At 37.6% G+C, this 21,291-nt stretch overlaps 1 protein-coding gene across 2 annotated transcripts in view; it reads left to right on the top strand.

Moving 5' to 3' along the window:
• Nucleotides 1-21,291, top strand: part of UGT8 (UDP glycosyltransferase 8) — an 86,033-nt gene that overhangs the window by 57,925 nt on the left and 6,817 nt on the right. For both annotated transcript variants that reach the window (XM_042935649.1, XM_042935650.1), the window contains exons 3-4: nucleotides 18,760-18,902; nucleotides 20,626-20,702. In XM_042935649.1, coding sequence (XP_042791583.1) covers nucleotides 18,760-18,902; nucleotides 20,626-20,702 — 220 coding nt within the window. The remainder of the gene's footprint in view (nucleotides 1-18,759; nucleotides 18,903-20,625; nucleotides 20,703-21,291) is intronic.

The following is a 21,291-nucleotide window of genomic DNA, read 5'->3' as shown; positions in this document are numbered from 1 at the left end:
GAGAGAGTGAGAGGGAAGGGGCAGAGAGAAAGAAGAGAGAGCCTGACATGGGGCTGGATCCCATGACCCTGAGATCATGACCTGAACTGAAATCAAGAGTCTGATATTACTGACTGAGCCACCCAGGTGCCCCTCATTTAGGTCTTTATGTGTTAATATTCCTGACCTGGATTATTAGCTCATTAAAGTCATGTTCAGTTTCTATTATAATTAAACATGTGTAAAATACCCAGTACATACTACACCAGAGACAACAGGCATCCTCATCATCTTCAAGACTGAAAATAAGGAAACTTTGTGAGAAGGATTAAAGCTGTATTTACAGAGGAGAAAATTTATTGAGCAAATAAATGAACCAGTCTAGAAACTGGTCAAACATTGTTAGGAATGTCATTGTAGATTTTCTTGAATAGGAATAAGGGTTCAAGGGTCCTTGAAAATTGTATCAGTGGGTGTCATTTGGTGCAGACTTATCATGGAGAGGCATGGCGTTGAGTGCTTTACAGGCAGGATTTCATTTTATATAAACTCCTGCTTGTTAATTAACAGAACTGTGGAAGACCTGTTGTGAACACAGGCAGATGTTCCAGCTTATGCATAATGTAGTGTTCTTGCTTACAGTTAAGGTATGTCAATTCAGTGTCTTTTATTTACTAATTGAAGGGGTTGGTTTCTGCCCTGAAGAAACTAAAATTTAATGAATTTGGCCTTTCTTCTAAAGACCTTTGCCTCGGGTGCCTGAGTGGCTCAATTGGTTAACTCTTGATTTCAGCTCTGGTCATGATCTTGTAGTTTGTGAGTTTGAGCCCCTGTGGGCTCTGCACGGAGCCTGCTTGGGATTCTGTCTCTACTCTCTCTCTCTGCCCCTCCCCTGTTCTCTCTGTCTCTCTGTCTCTCTCTCTCAAAATAAATAAACATTAAAAACAACAACAACAACAACTTTGCCTAGTCAGTACCTGGATGTATATAAGGAAAGATTCCTTGTTTCGACTCATCTTCATTGTATAAGGCAGAATGCCGTTCCAGCATTTTGAGTGTAGTCTGAGTTGGTCAGTAAGTGATACCATTTATGTGCTTTATTAATACTCAAAATACATGAGGAATGAAGAGTATGCACTTCTTGCCTATGGTAGGGAAGGAGGATTGTGTCATGAACATGCCACATAATATCATTTATATGTAACCTCAGACACAGCCTATTTTTTATTCGTTTTGTTTGTTTGTTTGTTTTAAGTCAAATCCAGGGTATTTAAGGGCTGCTATTTAGGCTGTCCGTAGAGAGTTGGGGGAAAGCCATTTTTTTTAAATCTGGCCCTATGATACAAGAATGAGATTTGAGATATATGTACTTTTCATTCAATTTTATCACAAATCGTAATTAAATGAGAATATATTTATGAGGGAGGAGCAGTTGGCACATTGTTTAAAACTCCATTAGCACTGATTCAGGTGGATTAATACCTATGCACTTAAGAAAGAAAAAAAAAATTAAAGGAAATAAAATAACTAAATGAGAAAATAGGAAACACAAAATATTTAACAGTTGCAAAATTGGTTAATGTTTCTTTATGCATGTCATTGTTTTTCTTTTCCCTCCAAAGCACAGCAAAGAGGAAAGTAAAATGTAGTCTTTGAGAATATAATACAACATCGTATCTTTTCACTGAGCAAGTAAAAAAAAAAAAGCATTTTGTGAACTACTTGGATTAATACCCTCAATTTACATAACATTATCCTTCTGAGGCACTTCACGTAGTTTTTGCATTATCTCCTGTCCATAAATGGCTGGCTTTAGTTCCTTCAGCTGTAGAATAAAGTAGTAGGACAACATGAACTTTAGCTCTTCTTCAAACTTGATGACACTGGGATAATGTTTGATTTTCAGGTGCAACTCCTGGTTACCGGGATTGATCATATAGTACGGGTAGAGTATTCTAGTTTCAGAGCAACCCAAGTGACCCGGAAATTAGTATTATATTAATAATTTGCATTGTTGTACCTGCATGCCACAAGATAATGAATGTGCTCACCTGTGTGATACTGGGATAGCAGTGCACAGTCAACCGTGAGTAATGGACATTTATTGGAAGCCTCCTGTTTTGCATTCTTCATGATTTCTCATCACTTAGGATTACATTTTAATGTGAATCACATAAAACAAATAAGAAGCTATACACAATGGCAGTGTAGGCAGTGTATTTTGCATCACATAAAGGAAGTACTAAGATGGGTAGTCAGGACAAGTCAGCAGGGATCCAGCCCCCTGTTCCACTGTCCTGGAATGCTGCTCTCATCCTCACGGTCAAGACGACTGCTGCATTTCAGCCACTGGCAAGTCCACTTCTGCTCACTCATTGTCCAGAGCATTGGCTAGTCACATATTTGTGCTCAGCTTCCCCTAAGGCTGGCACACGTTGTCTTTACTGGAGCTGCAGTGTGCCTGGCTAAAAGTTGGGGATTGTTCTTCAGGAAGTGGAGGAACCGGGTATTGCTAGGTAACGAACAAGTTGCTCCTACAATGATATACCTTCGTTTGTTTTATTTTTTTTTTTAATTTTTTTTAACGTTTATTTATTTTTGAGACAGAGAGAGACAGAGCATGAATGGGGGAGGGGCAGAGAGAGAGGGAGACACAGAATCCGAAGCAGGCTCCAGGCTCTGAGCCATCAGCCCAGAGCCCGATGCGGGGCTCGAACTCACAGACCGCGAGATCGTGACCTGAGCTGAAGTCGGACGTTTAACTGACTGAGCCACCCAGGCGCCCCCATTTGTTTTTTTATAAAAAAATCATATAAACGTTATTCACGAATTGAAATGGGTTAAAGTTAGCATTCCAGGATGATATATTTTATGGCTTTATGGTGTCGTTCCTGGCACACTTGCGTGTTTTCCCACTGAGATACACAGATTTACACGTGATGAGTTTAAATCCAGTAAACACTGACCTAAATGGTATGTGAACTGTTAATTAAAAGCAGTGTTTTGGACCAGTGGGTTTTCTTTGTTTCATTTGTCTGTTTGTTTTGTTTTGTTTTTTAACTACATTGGGTTGGTATGCAGAGATTTTTTCCTAATTGAGCTCTGGAGGAGATTCTGCATTTGCCCTGAGGATCTGATGTCAGGATCACTGAGTCCCCTCTTCCCAGGTGTTAAATTCTTTGCAGAGATTCCAGCCTGGTAGTCACACGGTTGCCTTTAGGGTTGTGTTATTTCAAAATGACTGGCAATTGGCCAGCCCTGGAACCCTTTTTCTTACAATCTTACCTGTGTATTCTCTTCCTGGAGTATATCACAGTATTACAAATAGTACTTGTTGGATAATTTTCCCACATTCACATACCTCTTGTGTATGAACTGTTTTTTAAAGGTTCATATGCTTTGAAGCAGGGTGTGCACTACTACTCCATACAAATATATTAAAATTAATTCGTCTATTTTTACTTTAAAATGATCTACATACGTTCTTACATTTTTATGAAATACTTAGTCCAATATTGTTACTATGACATTTTTATGAAATACTTAGTCCAATATTGTGACTATGATTGCTGGTTCCATTAAAAGAATTTATTTCTTGGTGATGTCTTTGATGGTTGCTTGTTGGTTTTTAATCTATTTTAAGTATTATTCAGTTTGTCAGAATCAACTGCCAGGTAAGAGGGATCCAGGACGATCTCATACACTCAGGAGATTTTTACTCCTTTTTTGTAGTCTTTGAGCTCTCTGCCATCTACTCTTTAATTGACCATGTTCACTTCTTACTTTTCCGTAGAGAAGATTTTTTTCTTGTGTAAATGTGTGAGTTCTCATTCTATTCTGCAACATCTTTCTTATTGCTTTTTTTCCATTGAACATGCCCTTCTCTTTGCCCAAAAAGTCCTTTTTTACTCTTCCATTTCCTGCCTCTAATATAAACTTTTCTACCTGAAACTCATCTCTTCCTTACTTTATTGATCCTGAAATATCTGATCTCTGCTTTACTCAGTGTTTCTTCTGTACTTTTGTTCACACTCTGCCCTGTCTTAGACTCAGATCTTCTGAGCTAAATGAGATATTTGAGATACTTGCTGCAAACATTTTCCTTACAATTGTTAAGGGGGTTGACGGTGGGGAGTGTTATGTATCTAGTTTTCTAGTTTTTCATACTAGTGGATGATTGTCATGCAAACTTTCCTTTGGAGTCCTAGAGTAAAATAAATCACACATATCCAGAAAACATGTCAAAGAAAAAAGGAATATATGTCAACAGTTTGACTTAAAAGATTTGGCAAGTCTTGATTCTTTCCTTTTCTCCTCAGTTGGGAATAGCTGAAGAATCCTCTTCTTAGAAGTAATACTTAAACCTTTTTCTTCAGCCATGTTTCTTTTTACAATATAAAATTCTCACATATTTTAATTTTGTGTGAAATTTAAGACAGTTTTAAGATTTAAAACAAATACTGGTTGGTTTTCCATATATGCATCATTTTTGTTCTCATTCTTACATGCTCTGATAAGGGTTTCCTTCATGCCCCCTCTGCTACCAACTGTGTTATGAAACACAGTTTCATAAACTCTTCAGGGTATTTACTGTTAAACCTATACAGAGAGGTGATTTTTTCGAACAGGTGCAGAAAGTCTGTCAGTCACTGCCCAGAAATGGGAATAGAGAATGTGAATTTGTTGTCTCAAAGTTCCCATCAGAACAGTGTTATTATGCATCACAGCTAGGTTCTTAAGGCCTCTTCCAAATGTCTCTTAATTAATAATTGATCCAAATATACTGAAGTCCCAAAGTGCAACTTCAATTATCCCAAATACTGTGTATAACAACATTTTGTGAAAATGCACATAGATTTCAGAAAAAGATTTACAAATGAACCTTTGGAATAAATCCATTTATAAGTTGATGGATGTTTGCATGTGTTTTAGCAAAACAATAATGAAAATTTAATGTAAGTTATTAGATAGACACATATTCAGTGAATGAGTGTATGTGAATTATGGGCAATACAATGTTTTGGGTGCTTTAATATTCAAGGAATTTGTAGTCTGCTAAAGAAGATAACATATGTATGCAAATCATTTTATAGTAAGTTCAAATATGAACACTACCATAAAAGAGATATAAAGTACTATCAAAAGAGAAATAAGTAATAATTCCTTAAAATTGGCAAGATCAAAGATTGGTGTAGAAGGTGGCATTTGACCTGACCTTGAAGGTGCTGTTTGATTTGGATAGATGGAAGTACCATGATGCAAAGGAAGCCAGAGTGAACAAAGTCACCAGTGTGGGAAGGGATGGGACAGGCTATGAGAATGTATAATGATATAGTGTGGTTCAGTGTAGAAAGTGAGAAACAGATTGGCCTTGGATTATTAATTAAAATCATAAGGTTTTTTTATGGATGAAGTTAAATAAATGGAATTAAGAACTTGAGCATTGGGGCGCCTGGGTGGCTCAGTCGGTTAAGCATCCAACTTCTGCTTAGGTCATGATCTCACGGTTGGTGAGTTCGAGCTCCGTATCAGGCTCTATGCTGAAAGCTCAGAGCCTGGAACCTGCTTCGGATTCTGTGTGTGTCTCTCTCTCTGCCTCTCCCTGCTCATACACTGAGCAAAAATATAAAATAAACATTAAAAAAATTTTTAAGGAGTTGAGCATTGAGTGGAGAGTACTTGAATAAGTCATTTTTAATATACTGATTTGGATTGGGCAATAAACTTTTTTGAGAGACACTAGGAATTAGAATAAAAAGAAATTAGTGAGAAAGTAAATTTTAGGTGGCTTATTCAAAGATAGACTTCTATTACAGACTTCTTTAGGAGCATAGTGGTTAATTGTATTAATGGAAGAAAGTCATGGTATTGGCGAATTAGAAAGAGCAAATAAATCCAAATTTTAATTCCACAGGGTTGACTTGAGAGTGAATAGTTTGATGGAGTACTCCTGTAAGAACAGTACCAGGAGGGTGACTGAGAGACAGGACAACCCCAAACAGCTTTATGATGTTTATCCTTCATTTATGTAGCCTTTACTGGGACCAGCTAGGATTTTTACCTTTTTCTGTCTTCCTGTTCTCTGTCCAAGCTGTGGGTGAGATTTGTTTTGTAAATTGTCTTTATATAGGTTAGTACATGAAAGATTACACCATCTGGCAGCACTGTTACCATGGCTCCGCATGTTTCTGCCCCAGGTAGAAACGCTTTCCCTGAGATGACACAGCTCCTCATGCCAGGATCAATGCACCATTGCCCAGACCCTTCTGGGTCATTGGCTTTGTTGCATAGGAGGCATTGTACTTCCTGAATGGTTGTGGAAAGAGATTATATAAAGGGAGAGTGAGGTTGAGGGGAAAGGGTAGACCAGTTCCTAGTTTTTTAGTCTATATTGTCACTCACCCCAAGAAGCAGCAGATGTAAACCAAACACGTCTCCTGCCTTCCGTCCATGTACAGTATTCATGCTCAGCATGGAAAGACACTAGAGTTAATGGAAATATCTGTGAGGTCATAGGATCTGATCTTATTGCATATTTGACTTTGTCTAACTTCATACACATTTCTTTAGACATTTGGGAGAAACTGACTTAGGTGCACTCTTATGCTATTATTGACCTGGAAGAATCTAATTGAGGGATTTACCCTGTAATTGACTGATCTTAACCAATTTCTGCATTTATTAGTCTTCTCTTTATAGGTTTATAATCTAGAAACACCAAATACCAGTATTACAATATCAGAAAAGAGATTTTCTTTACTTTATGAAGGGATTCTTCAGCTGCCAAAGAATTTTTGACATTGTATTTAATTGAACTATTAATGTGTTTCTAACTGATTTTGGAACCATTTGCAGACAACTTTTAATTGCTAGTTGCCATACTATGGCACTGGGAATTCAACTCTGAAATCAAGAGAAAACTGAACTATAATTTACATTAATGTAAATGTGTTTTTTGAAATTATATTATTTATTTCCAGGTCTCCATTTCCCCAGCACAGAGGGAAGAAGTAGGACAAAGGTAGTATTAATGTGCTGCCAGTAGTGAAGCGTGAACTGGACTATGAACCATTATCTTACTCTTTTGTATTCTTGGCACCTAGTGCCTGGCACATAGATATTGACCAATAAAAGTTTAACTGTTATTGAATTATTGAAGAAATGAATATGTCTGCAGGTTAATTAAGGAAAGTGTATTCAGTCCTTGGTAGTATCACTATACTTCAGAAGGGAACAGGGCTATAAGAATTATTTTGGAAAAATACCAGGTAAATATTACATTTTCTCTATTGAAATATTGAGGAGGACCAAAGGTCCATTGCTAAGAATTAGATTCTTTAGGCCTCAAGTTTATTCATTACCTTATTTTCTTAGAAGAAGCAATTTAGAATAGTTTAAAGTCACAAAGTGAGTATTCAGTGCCTGTAGTTACTTCCTATTCTCTCAGTCTTTTCTGAAAACAAAACAAAACAAAACAAAAAAATCTAGGACTTCATGTGGGTCTCTTAGCCTTGTTTTTAAAACCTGTCTGTGACTCTTAAGAAAGGTACCAAATAAAGGTCCATTGGGATGTTTCAGTTACCGGAGCTGTAAAAACAATCTCAGTGGCATTTAAACAATTTCTTATGTCTATAGAATCTGTAGCTGTAGCTGAGGGATTGAGGTAGCATCCAGCAGGAATGACTTGCCTCTGCTTCTCACATGGTCTGAGGCCTCAGCTGAAGACTTGAGAAGTAAAAGAATAATCTTCAGGCTCATTCAGTCAGATGTTTGACTGTTGATATAAACTATCAGCTGAGACCTTAGCTGTTGTTAGCTAGAACTCTGTGTGTGTGTGTGTGTGTGTGTGTGTGTGTGTGTGTGTGTGTGTTTGAGAGAGAGAGCGAGCATATGTGCACTTGTGCAAGTGAGGGAGGGGCAGAGGAGGAGAGAGAGAGAGAGGGAGAGAGAATCTTAAGCAGGCTCCTTGCTCAGCACAGAGCCCGACATAGGGTTCCATCTCATGACCATGAGATCATGACCTGAGCCAAAATCAAGAATCAGACAATCAACTGAGCCTCCCAAGCGCCTCAGGTTAGCTAGAACTATTATTTGTGGCTTCTCCATGTGGCATGGATTTGCTCAGAGCTCATAACATGGTGATTGGGCATGAAGGGTGCATGTTCCAAGAGAGAGAGAAACAAGTGGCATCTCTATCCTTTCTGATGACCTAGCTTTTAATGTCACGTAGCATTACTTCTACTATATTGATCAAAGAAGACACAAGCCTGCCCAGATTCAAGGGGTGTGGATACAAACAACCTCATTGGTGAGAAGTAGCAAGGTTCTGAAAACACATGTGGGACTGCAGTCATTGCTTTATTGCACACAGTTTCCATGTCTTTTGCTAAAATTTTCACATATGATTAATAATTTACAGCTATCTTGAGTACTTTTACCAAAGAGACTATCTACCAGTTCCTTGTATCTACTTAAAAAAACATCTACAGTTGGGGCTCCTGGGTGGCTCAGTCAGTTAAGTGTCCGATTTTGGCTCAGTTCATGATCTCACCGTTCCTGAGTTCTAGCCCTGTGTCAGGCTCTGTGCTGGCAGCTCAGGGCCTGGAGCCCGCTTCAGATTCTGTGTCTCCCTCTCTCTCAGCCCCTCCCCTGCTCACACTGTCTCTCTCTCTCTCTCAAAAATAAACATTAAAAAAAATCTATAGTTAAATGTGTCAAACAGATGCTGAAATTGATGGAAGGAAGTTTAAATTTAAAAGTGAAAATTCATAGTTTTATTTGTGTTTCTCAGTGAGGCGTTACACATTTGTTAATATTTTGGAGAGTGAATACTGAGGATTTATAATAAAATGAGATGGTAAGAGGAGTAAGAAGACTACATTCTTCTCTTACACAAGTAAATAATGAATACTCGGCTTCTAGGTAATTTTTTCCAGTTTCTTTTTGCTCTATGCTATTTAATTTTTCTATTGCATTTAATTTTAATCTAAGGCATCTTAGTTAATGCAAATAGCAATGGCATACTTTATAGTTCTAAACTATAATATGTGATTGAACAGGAAATTACAGGAGATATTTTACACAGGAATTGTTGAATTCTAAGAAATACCAAAATTGATATGACTTCCCTTCCCCAAAATTCCTTTTTTGTTGTTTTTTATTCTCTTCTTTTGGGCTAGATGCTGGTTTTCCTTGTCAGGAAGTTCATTTTTGTCTGAACAGTGCTGAATTTTCAGGGCTATGCTCAGCCACTTCTGCTCAGCTCAAAGGTGGTCTGGAGAATCCTAGCATGGGACTTCCATGCAGATTAAGTTGGACTAGTTCTGGAATTAGGGCAATGGTCATTTTGATACTTTGATTTTGTTTGGGATCCTCCCTAAAGGAACCAGTTTGAATAGGGGATGCAATAGATCTTCTGGACCAGAGCTGTATGCATGTACCATCAATTCTTACATTCCAACTAACTGAACTAGTGGATCATGTTTTCAATGGTGCTGGAACAGAAATATAACTAATTTATCCTGCTAATTATTCTAGACCCCGAGTCTCCTTTTTCTCACTCCTCTTTAACAATTAAGGTAATTTCTTTGTCATATTCTCTTTGGAAGAAAGATAATAAAGAGACCACTAATTGCCTGTTGTCCAAAACACTCATGTGTTTCCTCTTGATGTAGTTGAGGCACAAAGCTATATCTGTCGCTCACTTTTCCCTCCCAAGTTTCATATTTCCCACTGCTTTCTAGATAGTTCCACTTAGAACAGAAGTGGAAATCTCAAGTTTGTTATACTTAGCTATAAACTCTTCTTATCCCCCTCAGATCCACTTCTTGGTTAATTCTATAATTATTCCAAGCCAGAAGTCTGACTATCATGCTAACCACCCCCTCTTCTCAAGTTCTCACTAAGTCTTTGGTTCTAATAAACACTTAAAACATACTCATTCCTTACTCTTCTGACCAGCACATCCTGGTTCAGACCCTCATCTTGTCCTCTATCTCCTCATCTCTTCTAAACATCCCATGATAATTTCTCCTTGTATGAATTTCACTTTAGTACAGCCTCAATCTGCCTCACTCATCTGCCTCAATCCCAGACATGGATTGTGCCTTGTTCATTGTGTCTCTGTGGCATAACAATGTGATTGTCACAACGAAAGTTTGGGTTTTTCCTGGAAGGGAAGAAGACAGACAGATAAACTGGCTGGCACACCTACCTTTATTTTTTTCCAAGCAAGTTACGTAAGTTAGTAGAAATATTTGAATTTAAAAAATGAGAATTTTTTTAAAGTTTATTTATTTATTTTGAGAGAGAGCATAAACTGGGTAGAGGCAGAGGGAGGGGGCAGGGGGAGAAAGAGAATCTGCACTAACAGTACAGAGCTAACATGGGGCTCAAACTCACAAACTGAGATCATGACCTGAGCTGAAACCAGATCCTGAACTGACTGAGCCACCCAGGTGCCCCAAAAATGAGACATTTCTTTAAATACTCACCGTTCTCTTTGTTGGCTCAAATTCTAGGGAAAACACAATCTTATTTACTTAATTACCTGAAAGAAAAAAATAAAGCAATGTATTTATCTTTTTTAGATGTAGATTACTGTTAGCTTTCTTGATTTCTTAAAATAAGTAGTGAGCACCAAAAAGAAAGGAAGTCTTGTATGTAAATTCTCAAGTGAGGTGGATTAGTGTCCTGGGAGAGAGCATGTCTCACAGACGAGATCAACAGAGATCAAAGATATTTACCAAATATGTATTTGGTGTTTATATATATGCCATCGTAGATATTTACCAAAGTCCTGACAAAGGATCACCTTTATCAGGTAAATATCTGTGATGTAAGGAGGAAATCTCAAGCCCCACAAGGTAGGCTGTATGTGGAAAAATGAAGAGCAGAGAAGGCAACAACACCTGAAGAGAGGTACGGATAGAAATATGGCCATATTGTTAAGAATGTAAACTCTCTGAAGACAGAAATTTCTGTCCATATATTCTTTGAAATGTCTCGAGTACCAAAAGAATATCAGGTATGGTGCATAGCAGGTGTTCAGTAGCATTTGCTGAATTAATGAATGGACTTTGAAACCCAGCTAACTTATTGGGATACTGTCCGATAGCCGTGACTTTTTTTTTCCCTAACAAAACTTAGAACAGGTAGCTGACAACAGCTTGTTGAGGAAAGAATGTTCCAGGATCACATCTCTATGCTCATATGCGTAGTGTACTCAGAAAACATATGCCTCCTCTTTCTGGATCTTCATTCCTCCCCTCCAATCTTATTCTCTGTTGCAAATAAGCATACTTAAATCTCTCTCATTCTCTCTAAATCTCTGGATTTTTAACTTCCTTTTGTAACAAAGAAAGATATCGATGTCATTTTTTTTTTTTTTGGACGGATTTTTTTTTTCTAGTGAGATTTTCATTGTTTTATACCCAGTGGTTACTTTTCAAGGTCTTAAGAACCTTGAAAGCTTAACTTTCTTCAACGTCAAATCAGGGTTTCAAATTTTGCCTACTTTTCATTATAACTGTCATGGCAAAAATTAAAAGCCTTATGAGAAAGAAAAAAAGATACTGTAGAATCTCCGTGGAAATGAATATGCCTTTCTGTAGGTAGTGCATTCTCCTGAATATTGTGTGTTAATAAAAAAATCATCTGCCGAGGTTTTTAAAAAGTCGAACCATCACCTTGACACTTCTCTCCTCACTGTATTGCTTTAGGTTAGCTGTGGCTTAAGCCTCTTGGATAATCTTGGAAATCATTTGAATATTCTGAAAAACTGACAGCTGGATTTGATACTGCATGTAAAACATTTTTTGCGTATGTTACTTCTCATTTGTTTGTACCAGCTTTATCCTGAAGAATCAAAAACATGGTGAATAGAGTATAATGGAGAGGAAATTTCTTGGTGCAGAATGACTTTTTTCTTTCCTGTTCTCAACGCGGCCATTATTTCAGTCCCTATTCAGTCTACTGCTTATCAGACACCCTGTCTGGGGGAAAATAGCGGTAATTTTTATTTAACAAAGCACTTTTATATATTTGATCTCATTTAATCTTTGCAATGTCCTTGTGAACATTATCAGCACTTTTAAAGATGAGAAATCTGGGCTTGAGAGAGAATAGGCAACTTGATTGAGAGCACACAGATAACTGAACAACTGAGGTTTGAACCAAATCCCTGGCTGGTCAAATCAGTGAAGACAATGGTTGGGACGTGGCATTGTGAATGGTAGGTAACTTCTGTATTTTCAGTGGTATTTTTTGTTGTCATTTAATAAGTTTTGGCTAACTATTTTAGCAGAAGCCAGCAATCAAGTATGATGCCCCACAATGTTTTTTAAGCATTTTATATCAAACTGTTCATTATTATCTTAACTACCGAGTTTTGCAAAATGAGTATTGCAATTCTCTGCAGCCCACCTGACCAAAGCGGAACATTCTTTATGTCAGATACTTTAAAATGGGAAAAGAGGCCTATTGATGTTGGTGTTGGAAACAAGAAAAAAGGTCTCTCTTCTCCCATCGTCATCTCTGTGTAGGATTCTCTCACAGCCCAGGCATTCTTCATCTCAGAATGGACGAGGCTGACAAAGGATACAGTGTTACTGCTTTCTCAACAGCGCTGGGCCCCACTCAAGGCTCTTATTTTGTGGGGAGAGAAGAGAGTAGGTTTGGGTCACAGGCTGCCATCAGGACAGATGTAATGTTAATTAACCACAGCAGCACAGTCTGTCCCCAGGTCTCTGAGAGCAGTGGAAGGTCTCCCTCGGGGTCTCCAGATTCTGGTGCCTCAGAATGAAGCCTAGACAGGACAGAGGTGGGCCTGCACTAGCCAGCTTTTAATTAGTTATTCTTCCATTGATTCTGAAGTGATTATCTTTTTCAAATCTGCTTTTAGGGGTGCCTGGGTGGCTCAATTGGCTAAGCATCTGACTTCGGCTCAGATCAGGATCTCATGTTTCCTGAGTTCGAGTGCCGCGCAGGTTCTGTGCTGACAGCTCAGAGCCCTGGAGCCTGCTTCTGATTCTGTGTCTCCCTCTCTCTCTGACCCTCCCCTGCTCACGCTCTGTCTCTCTCTCTGATATAAAATTAAAACATGAAAAAAATCTGCTTTTACATATCTGGAATTGGGATGTGTTTTACATTGGCCACAACTAATAGGAAGTTTGCTGTTTGTTTTTGGATAGGGGGCTAAGTATATAAAAAAATGATTGTTTTCTCCAAATGTCTCAAGATCTTTCTTTTTTTTCTTACTCCTTCTTTTAATTTTTTTCTTCTTACTCCTTCTTTTAATTTTTTTCACATCCTTCATTTCTTGGTATTCATCATGTCAAAGTATTATGTACAATTATTGAAAATGTCACACTGTGGGAGTACTTTCTCCCCCAGCCAAACTCTGGGACTTCTCTTGGTTCCAGTTCCAGCCCATGTCCAGTGTCACAGAGCCAGGCTCCTTCACCCTGGCTTGTCCTGAACAGCTCTCCAGGGAGGGAACAGGGGACGGTGCCTTATTCTCCCTACCACCAAGTCAAGGCACCTGGGGAAACGAAATCAGGCAGTACTAGAAAACAAATCTTTGTGTGTCCAGGTCAGGATTATAAAAGATAAAGAAAGGAAATACATTAACATGCAGTATTTGATTTTGATAAATATATTATCCATATTTCCTTATTCCACCTTTTCCCATAAAGGACTTAAGACCATTTAACCCTGAAAAAAGATAAAGTGGTTATATTTATTGTGACGTTCTCTTCTCAAAAGCTATATGTGTGTGTGTGTATATATATATATATATATCTATATATATATATATATAATTATTTTATAGCAAAATCATAAGTATGTAAATGATTATTTTAATTGTGTAGGGATAGAAATATTCATAGTAATATAGTGAGGGAAGCACCTGTGTATACTACTGATTCCCTGCTTAATGTTTGATCCATTATTGTGATAATTTTGATTTCATTTGCATTTGGAAAATGATAAGAGTTCTACCCCTAGACAAGGAGCAGGAAATACCATAGTGATAGACTGTGGGTTTGACCTGTCATGATGGTTGGAAGCCTGGGGAATACTCTGCAGAGACCAGACATCCATGCTCCGTTCTCGCTATGCCATCTAGTGGAGCAGTGTGCTACCTGTGTGCCGGCAGAGGACTGAATGCGATTTTTTAACTTACATGGTATGTTTATTCTGTAACATGTATGCACAAATACTGGTAACATACATAAGAAGTGGTACTGCTAGTAAGTGGCAGGTAATGTGTTCAAAGAGTCCTTAAAAAAGCTGCTACATACAAGAATAACTAGTAACATCCCAGGATGAAAATTAACAAGAGAAATCTAACACTGCAGATACGAACAGGTATTATAAAATAACAATAAATAAATCTCGTTGGCACTGGCACAGGATCAATAGGACAGGATAGAATTCAGAAATCCACTGAGCAGGTGGCATTTTATGTAAATGAGGACAAGAATAGCTATCCATTGGGTTATAAATAAAGATGGATCCCAGCCTCATTCTTTCCTCCGAAAAGAGAGTCTAGATGATGAAGGGTTGAAAATTCAAGAAATGAAGCTATCAAACTAAAAGAAACTATGGGTATTTAAAAGATAATCTTAATGTGGGAAAACTTTTCTAAATATGTCAATAGGCCCAGAAGCCATTTAGGAAAAGATGTTTTATCCTTAGAGCAAAACAAAAAACTTGACAGAAAATTATAAAATAATAACACTTAAAGGTAAATACTGTATTCAATTCTTTAAGTCAAAATAAATTAATATGTTGACATCATCTAACAGAGTGCTGTGTAAAGAGGAGAGAGAATAAGAGGTAAAAACAATTTGAATTTGTGTTTCTCTGGCTAGCATGTGAGGCTAAGCCTCTTTCCATGTGAATGCCATTTGTTTTCCTTCTGTGAAATGGGTGTTTCCTGATGTTGTTCCTGGAAGTTCTTTTTCTCATTATTTTGTTTTGGATATCAATCTTTTTTATTATGTATATTGAAACTATTTCTGCATATTATCATTATTATTATTATTATGCTTTTTTAAAGTGTCCTTTACTCTCTGGAAGTTTTATTGTTCTGTATTCAGATCTGTCAGTATTTTCTTTATGACTTCTGGGATTTGTGACTGGACCAGGAAGGCCTTCCTTGTCCAGAATAAAATTATCTTTGGGGGAGTTTTTTCAAGTGCTTCATATATTTTCATTCAAATTGGCCTTTTAATTCTTCTCTAATTTATATTAGTGGAAAGATCTAAACTCATTTTGTCTAAGTCAGCGGTAGATGACTCTTTTCTGAGGAAAACTGCTCAGTTTCCTCTTTCTGAGGAAACTGCTCAGTCTCTGAGTGCACAGCAGTCTGGCACTGCCTGCCACCCTCATTCCTCGCTCTTCTTCTTAAACCTGACATTTCATCGAGATGACTCTAAATTCTAGAGTGCATTTTAATATCTAGAAGGAAAATTTTCTTTTCCTGTTCTTTTTCAAAATCTTCTTGGCCTTTCTTACACATTTTCTTTTTCAGAATAACTTTGGACTCAGCTCTAGTTTCATAGCAGTCCTCTTGAAATGTAGGCTGGGAATGCAGTGAACTTAAAAAATATCATTTCCCTAATACTGATGTTTCCTTCTTGGCGCATGTCCCATCTCTCCACCTATTCAGTTTTTCTTTTTTGTCCTTCAGTAAACTGTTCTTCATGCATGTCTTGTGCATTTTGTTAGGTTTACTCTACTCTTATGTATGATTTTTGTTGATACAGTAAATGAAGTGGTTTTTATTTTTATTTTTTTACTCTAAGTTTTTAACTTCAGGGGAACATTCTAAAGTACCTTTATTTTAACTGTTAAATTTCTGAAATTGTTTTTTTTTTTTTTTACATTGAACACATTTATTGTAAAGGTTATTATTTTTTAAAAGAGTTGTTATAAAATCGATTTGCACTTTATAATTGATGGGGTCTTAAATTCCAGAAAATACTGTACATGTGTATAGAGGCAAGATGCCACCTGGGAACTCTCATCCCTTGGAGAGCCAGGCATACCTTTCATGAAGTTCCAGTTCCAAAGTCTTCACCATGAGCTCAGCAAATTCGGGATCTCTGCAGACTCTGGCTCCTTCAGCTCTTCATGCAGCCTGAATATCACCCTCATTAGCCAAACCCAAAACTCAATTGGTGTTTTGTGGGAACATTTTATGTTTTAGCTTCCCATAAAATATCAGTCACACCAAACGTTCTGTGAATTTAGGCTGAGGATGGGAGATCAAGGGAGGAGCTGGTTATGTCCAGGAGACCAGTGTCAGGCTCACTGTTTCTTGACCTCTGACCTTTCGCTTCCCCTCTTCCTTCAGTCCCCAAGAATAGCAGTTTGGAAGTCACCTTGAGGCCTCAATTCTAAGCCAAGTGGAGTATTATCTTCCAAAAATACTGAGTGCTTTTCCTGCAGGGAACTCGAATAAGTAAAATTTTCTCTGCTCCCTTTCATATCAATGAAAGCTATATACTTGAATTGTAAATGTATTGTAAATGGTTAATGCATATGGTTAGAAAAAATCTGGAAAATACATTAATGAATTTTATTTTATATCACATAGAACAAAGAACAAATAACTTAAGTATTTATTGCATAGAGTCCATTGAAACTCAAAGACCTTTTAAGTCCTTGGGAAACAAATTTTAAATAACATTATTACTGTAAGGCTTAGTATATCTGAATGTAAGCTTTTTTTTTTTTTTTTAGTGGCATTGACCCTGAAATTTTAATCTTTAGAGAATTGGGTAGTAGGTGATAAAATGCTTGAAGACGAACCATAGGGATAAAACATAGTATTCAAGTCATTCTACCGTGCAGCATTTATATTTGTTTTAAGTACATCCGGCTTAGGACTGAATCTAAAATGAAAATTTTAAATCAGTTTGCTCTTGTTTCTTACTTTGTATCCACAGATAACACTGTTATATTTTCAGCACATGTGCTGTTCTTGGTAAATGGAGTAGAATACAAATTGAAAACTTTAATAATTACAGCTTGTTTTAATCAGGAGCTAGAAGGGTGTGCCCTCTTCTGTCTTCATCCCAGTTATCTGGTGACACTATTCACTAACTCATTTTGGGCATAAAATGTGGTCCCCTCTTCCCTGTTAAGAATGAGTACTATAGAGCTGTTAATACAGATATCATTAAGTGATTTTACAAAAAGGGGGGGAAAAGAAAACAAAGAAAAGGAAGACATGTTGGGGCCTGATGTGCCATATAAATATTTTGTTTTGAGCTATGCGGTGATGTCATTGTGATGATACTTCTTCCCTTGCAGTTAACTCCCAGCCGCAAATCAGGGTATACCAGAAAGTGATGTGAAATGCAAAAGGCATGGGCTACACTATCGTAATTCATTCATCCTGAATGAGAGACCCGCAGGGTCTGGAGATGGAACTGTGATGGCTCACTCTGCACATTATGAATACAGAGTGGGTCTGGCCTGTTTGTCATGCCTGTATTATGGCAAAGGTGTTGTGTATGGACAACACATTTGTTTTCCTTGTAGTGGAATTATGTGTTCCTCTCAGTGCTGTGGCTCTATTAGTTTCCATATGGGAAAGTGATGCTCGATGTCTTTGACAAAGACTTATTCAAAGGGATAACTTACCATAAAAACAAGTTTGTGCCTACAGAGCAAAACAAAGCAAGGATAGTATCCCTTAAAACTGACTGCTTTCATTTTCAGTGTAAATCAACCATACTGGCAAAACTTTGTTAATGTGTCCTCCTCCAAAATGAGTGAGTCCTACAATGTTAGAATTGTCCCTTGTTAACATTGGATCTGCTATGGCCCAGCATGTGTTGGGTGTTGAAGGACAGGTTTGAGAATTTAGCATTTTCCCACACAACGAGGGAGAATAGCAACCACTGGACATCTCCAGAACCCCTGGATGCCTCAGGATAGCACATATATGATCTGTGTTCTGTATGAGTTAGAGAGATATTTAGAGAAATGATAAAATTCATTAGGTCTATGGATCTTTGCAACTATTAGTAGATTCCTTCTCTTTCTTATCATAATACAGTATGAGTCCACAGATGAAAATTACCAAGTGTAGACCAAATGGAGTAGAATATAAACTGAAAGCTTTAATAATTCTTTTACAGTTATTTTACAGCCCACTCCTTTTATTTTTAATGTTAATTTATTTTTGAGAGAGAGAGAAAGCATGAGCAGGGGAGGGGCAGAGAGAGAGGGGGCAGGGGATCCTCAGTGGGCTCTGTGCTGACAGCAGAGAGCACGATGTGGGGCTCGAAATCACAAACCGTGAGATGATGACCTGAGCCGAAGTCAACTGACCAAGCCACCCAGGTGCCCCGAGGTCAGCCCATTCCTAAAATAAAATCTCCCTGGGTGGGGGTGGTCATTAATGTTTTTGTTGTATGTCCAGACCACATCTTTCACTTGTATCCTTGTGCAGATTTATCCCTGACCATGTTTTAAACATTAGTTTTAATTTTTTGACTGAGATCTGAGGCCATTAGCTGCTGATTTGTTGTTGTTATTTGTCTGTCTTATCAAAGTAACTGTCTGCCCTCTTTATTTCTGTTAGCGTTGTCAGATGAAATATCTTAAACAAAAACAGTTATTTAAAGGAAAGCGTTATATCCTCTACTTACTAATCGTTTAAGATTACCTGAAGGCTTTTTAAAAACTGGGCTGTTGATGATGCTAATTACAAAATATATTGGCCTTTCATAAAATTAACTGCTGCATTTTGATTTATAGGATCTGCAAATGTGGGTAAATGGTGCTAATGAACATGGCTTTGTCCTGGTGTCTTTTGGAGCTGGTGTCAAGTATCTTTCAGAAGACATTGCTAACAAACTGGCTGGAGCTCTGGGGAGATTGCCCCAAAAAGTGATTTGGAGGTAAGGTAATAGCATCAATTGTTTCTCCACTGTGTATTTTTGTTATCCCCTTGCTTAACTTGCAGGGCCCTGTAAAGCTAGCACATTGGTTTCCCAGCAAGATTAGCGGGAGCTTCTCCTAACTTTTCATTTTTGTTTCTTAGTGTATTGAAATCTAGCGACTAATTTATAAGACTCTGTGATGGATAAAGAAAGAGACATCAAGCCTTGGAGCATAGAAAGAAAATATGATGCAAGGGCGCCTGGGTGGCTCAGGGGGTTAAGTGTCCGACTCCATTTTGGCTCAGGTCACCATCTCACAGTTTGTGAGAGTGAGCCCCCCACTGGGCTCTGTGCTGACAGCGTGGAGCCTGCTTGGAAATCTCTCTCCTCCCCATCTCTCTGCCCCTCATTTTCTCTCTCTCTCTCTCTCTCTCTCTCTCAAAATAAATTTTAAAAACATTAAAAAATCTTTAAGAAAAAAAGAAAATATGAGGCAGAATGATTTATCCTTGTGTCAGATGCATTTTTTTATGTTACCCTAAGCTTTATATCCTTATTTACCCTTCTATTAGTGTCATTTAAAAAGTTGTTTTAATTACATGCATTTCTATATACTTTCTACATACCTGCAAATCAGTGTTGGAATGAGGTAGAAAATGATCGATGAATGCATAAATAGGCAAAATATTTCATGGAACCTTTTGTCCTCTATAAATGCTTTTTATTTCTTTTACCCCCCCCCCCAAAAAAATATAAGCCTTAAAACCGCAATAACTTGCCAGTTAATGCTGGTTAAAACAGATCCTTAGATTACCCCACTTCCCAACAAGTGTCTGTGTCAGTCCACCATGTAAAAATCCCACGTGAACACTATTTACCATGTATTTATTTAGTACCTGCCAGTGCCGCTGGGCTCTGGGGATACAGCAGTGAACATCACCCCCCTAGGTCTCAAGCTGTTACAAGTAGGGTCTGAGTAATATGTCTTTTTCCTTTATAACAATGGTGTAAGGATTAGCTCCCACTTTTCCTGCCTGAGCTATGAAATGGATACATATTTTATTCCAACTGTTTAGGACTTCTTCCTTTGGATGCCAGATCTATTGCGTTTCCTCTAAGGGCTTAACCCAGAAAGCACCCTTCTGCTTCATTTAGGACAGTTTGTGTCTGCTCAGTTCAGACTCGTGTCGTTCTCTCAGTTGTGAAGTATGTTCATGGTTTATCTTTCATAGATCAAGGCACTAAATGACTTAATTATAAACTCGGCCCCACGGAGTGCCTGTCACTGGGGCCAAGCTGGAGAAGAGTGCTTTCTGGTTTCTTTCAATTCTCACACCTTCCCGTAGGCTCCACGTGTCAAAGATCGGAGCTATAGACTGCTTAGTGGTGGCCCTCCCAGCTTTTTCATGTTTCTCTTTCTGGGTTCTGCTGGAGAGTGACTTTCTAGCCCAGGTTTATTTATGTGCTTCTCACCTCCAGCCCCCATCTCTGTGATGGGGTGAGAAGAGCCGAAACATAATAGATCTCAGGATGAGAGTGTTTTTTATTTCTCTCACAATCAATGAAAATGTGAAAAAGAAACATAACTAAAATTTTGTTGTTAGTAAAGCCTGGTTTCCTTCTTAAGATAGCAATAAAAGATCATTTAACGTTTATTTTAAATCTAATAATTTAAGCACAGTGTCCATACCAAGAGTAAAGTTCGGTTTTTGAAAGATTCATTGTCTGATGTACATTTTAGGTTTTCTGGAACCAAACCAAAGAATCTAGGAAACAACACTAAGCTCATAGAATGGTTGCCACAAAATGACTTGCTTGGTAAGTCAGTGACACGTGGGTACTTACTTGGCATTTAGATTTTAACTGAGTAAATGTGATTTTTGTATTTGAGCAGTTTATACAATATGTGTGTAGTTTATGGTAGAGTCACTAGAATGCCTAGTATCTCATGTTAGATTTCAAACCACCAAGTCAGATCTTTCTTTGTTGGAAAATGATTTGTAAAATATAGTCATTTTATGTCTGTAAATTAAGGTTTTTAGACCAGTCACCAATTTTAATTTTCTGGAAAATATGCTTAATAAGGTATATAAACCAGCAGTGGATAAAGTTGTACCTGATTAGACTGATCAGCTAAAGGTAGTAAAATTAAAACAGTGAAAATGTAGATTTGTGTTATAATTGTATTACAGATGTATCTGACTAACCTGAGAAATTCAAAGTTACTCATATGTTTGAAACTAAAAAGAAGGTCAAGAAAACATTTAATTCATCTTATCATTATTTGTTTCATCTGTTCATTTCCCCTTAAGTCATCAGACATTTTTGAAACACACATTTATTTATTTAATTATTTATTTATTTGAATTCTGATCCTTAACTAAAAATTAAAATAACAGTTATATGA

The sequence above is a fragment of the Panthera leo genome, chromosome B1, assembly GCF_018350215.1.
Source record: "Panthera leo isolate Ple1 chromosome B1, P.leo_Ple1_pat1.1, whole genome shotgun sequence".
NCBI lineage: Eukaryota > Metazoa > Chordata > Mammalia > Carnivora > Felidae > Panthera > Panthera leo.
Note: the sequence above shows the minus strand (reverse complement) of the source record. Positions and strands in the feature narration are given on the sequence as shown.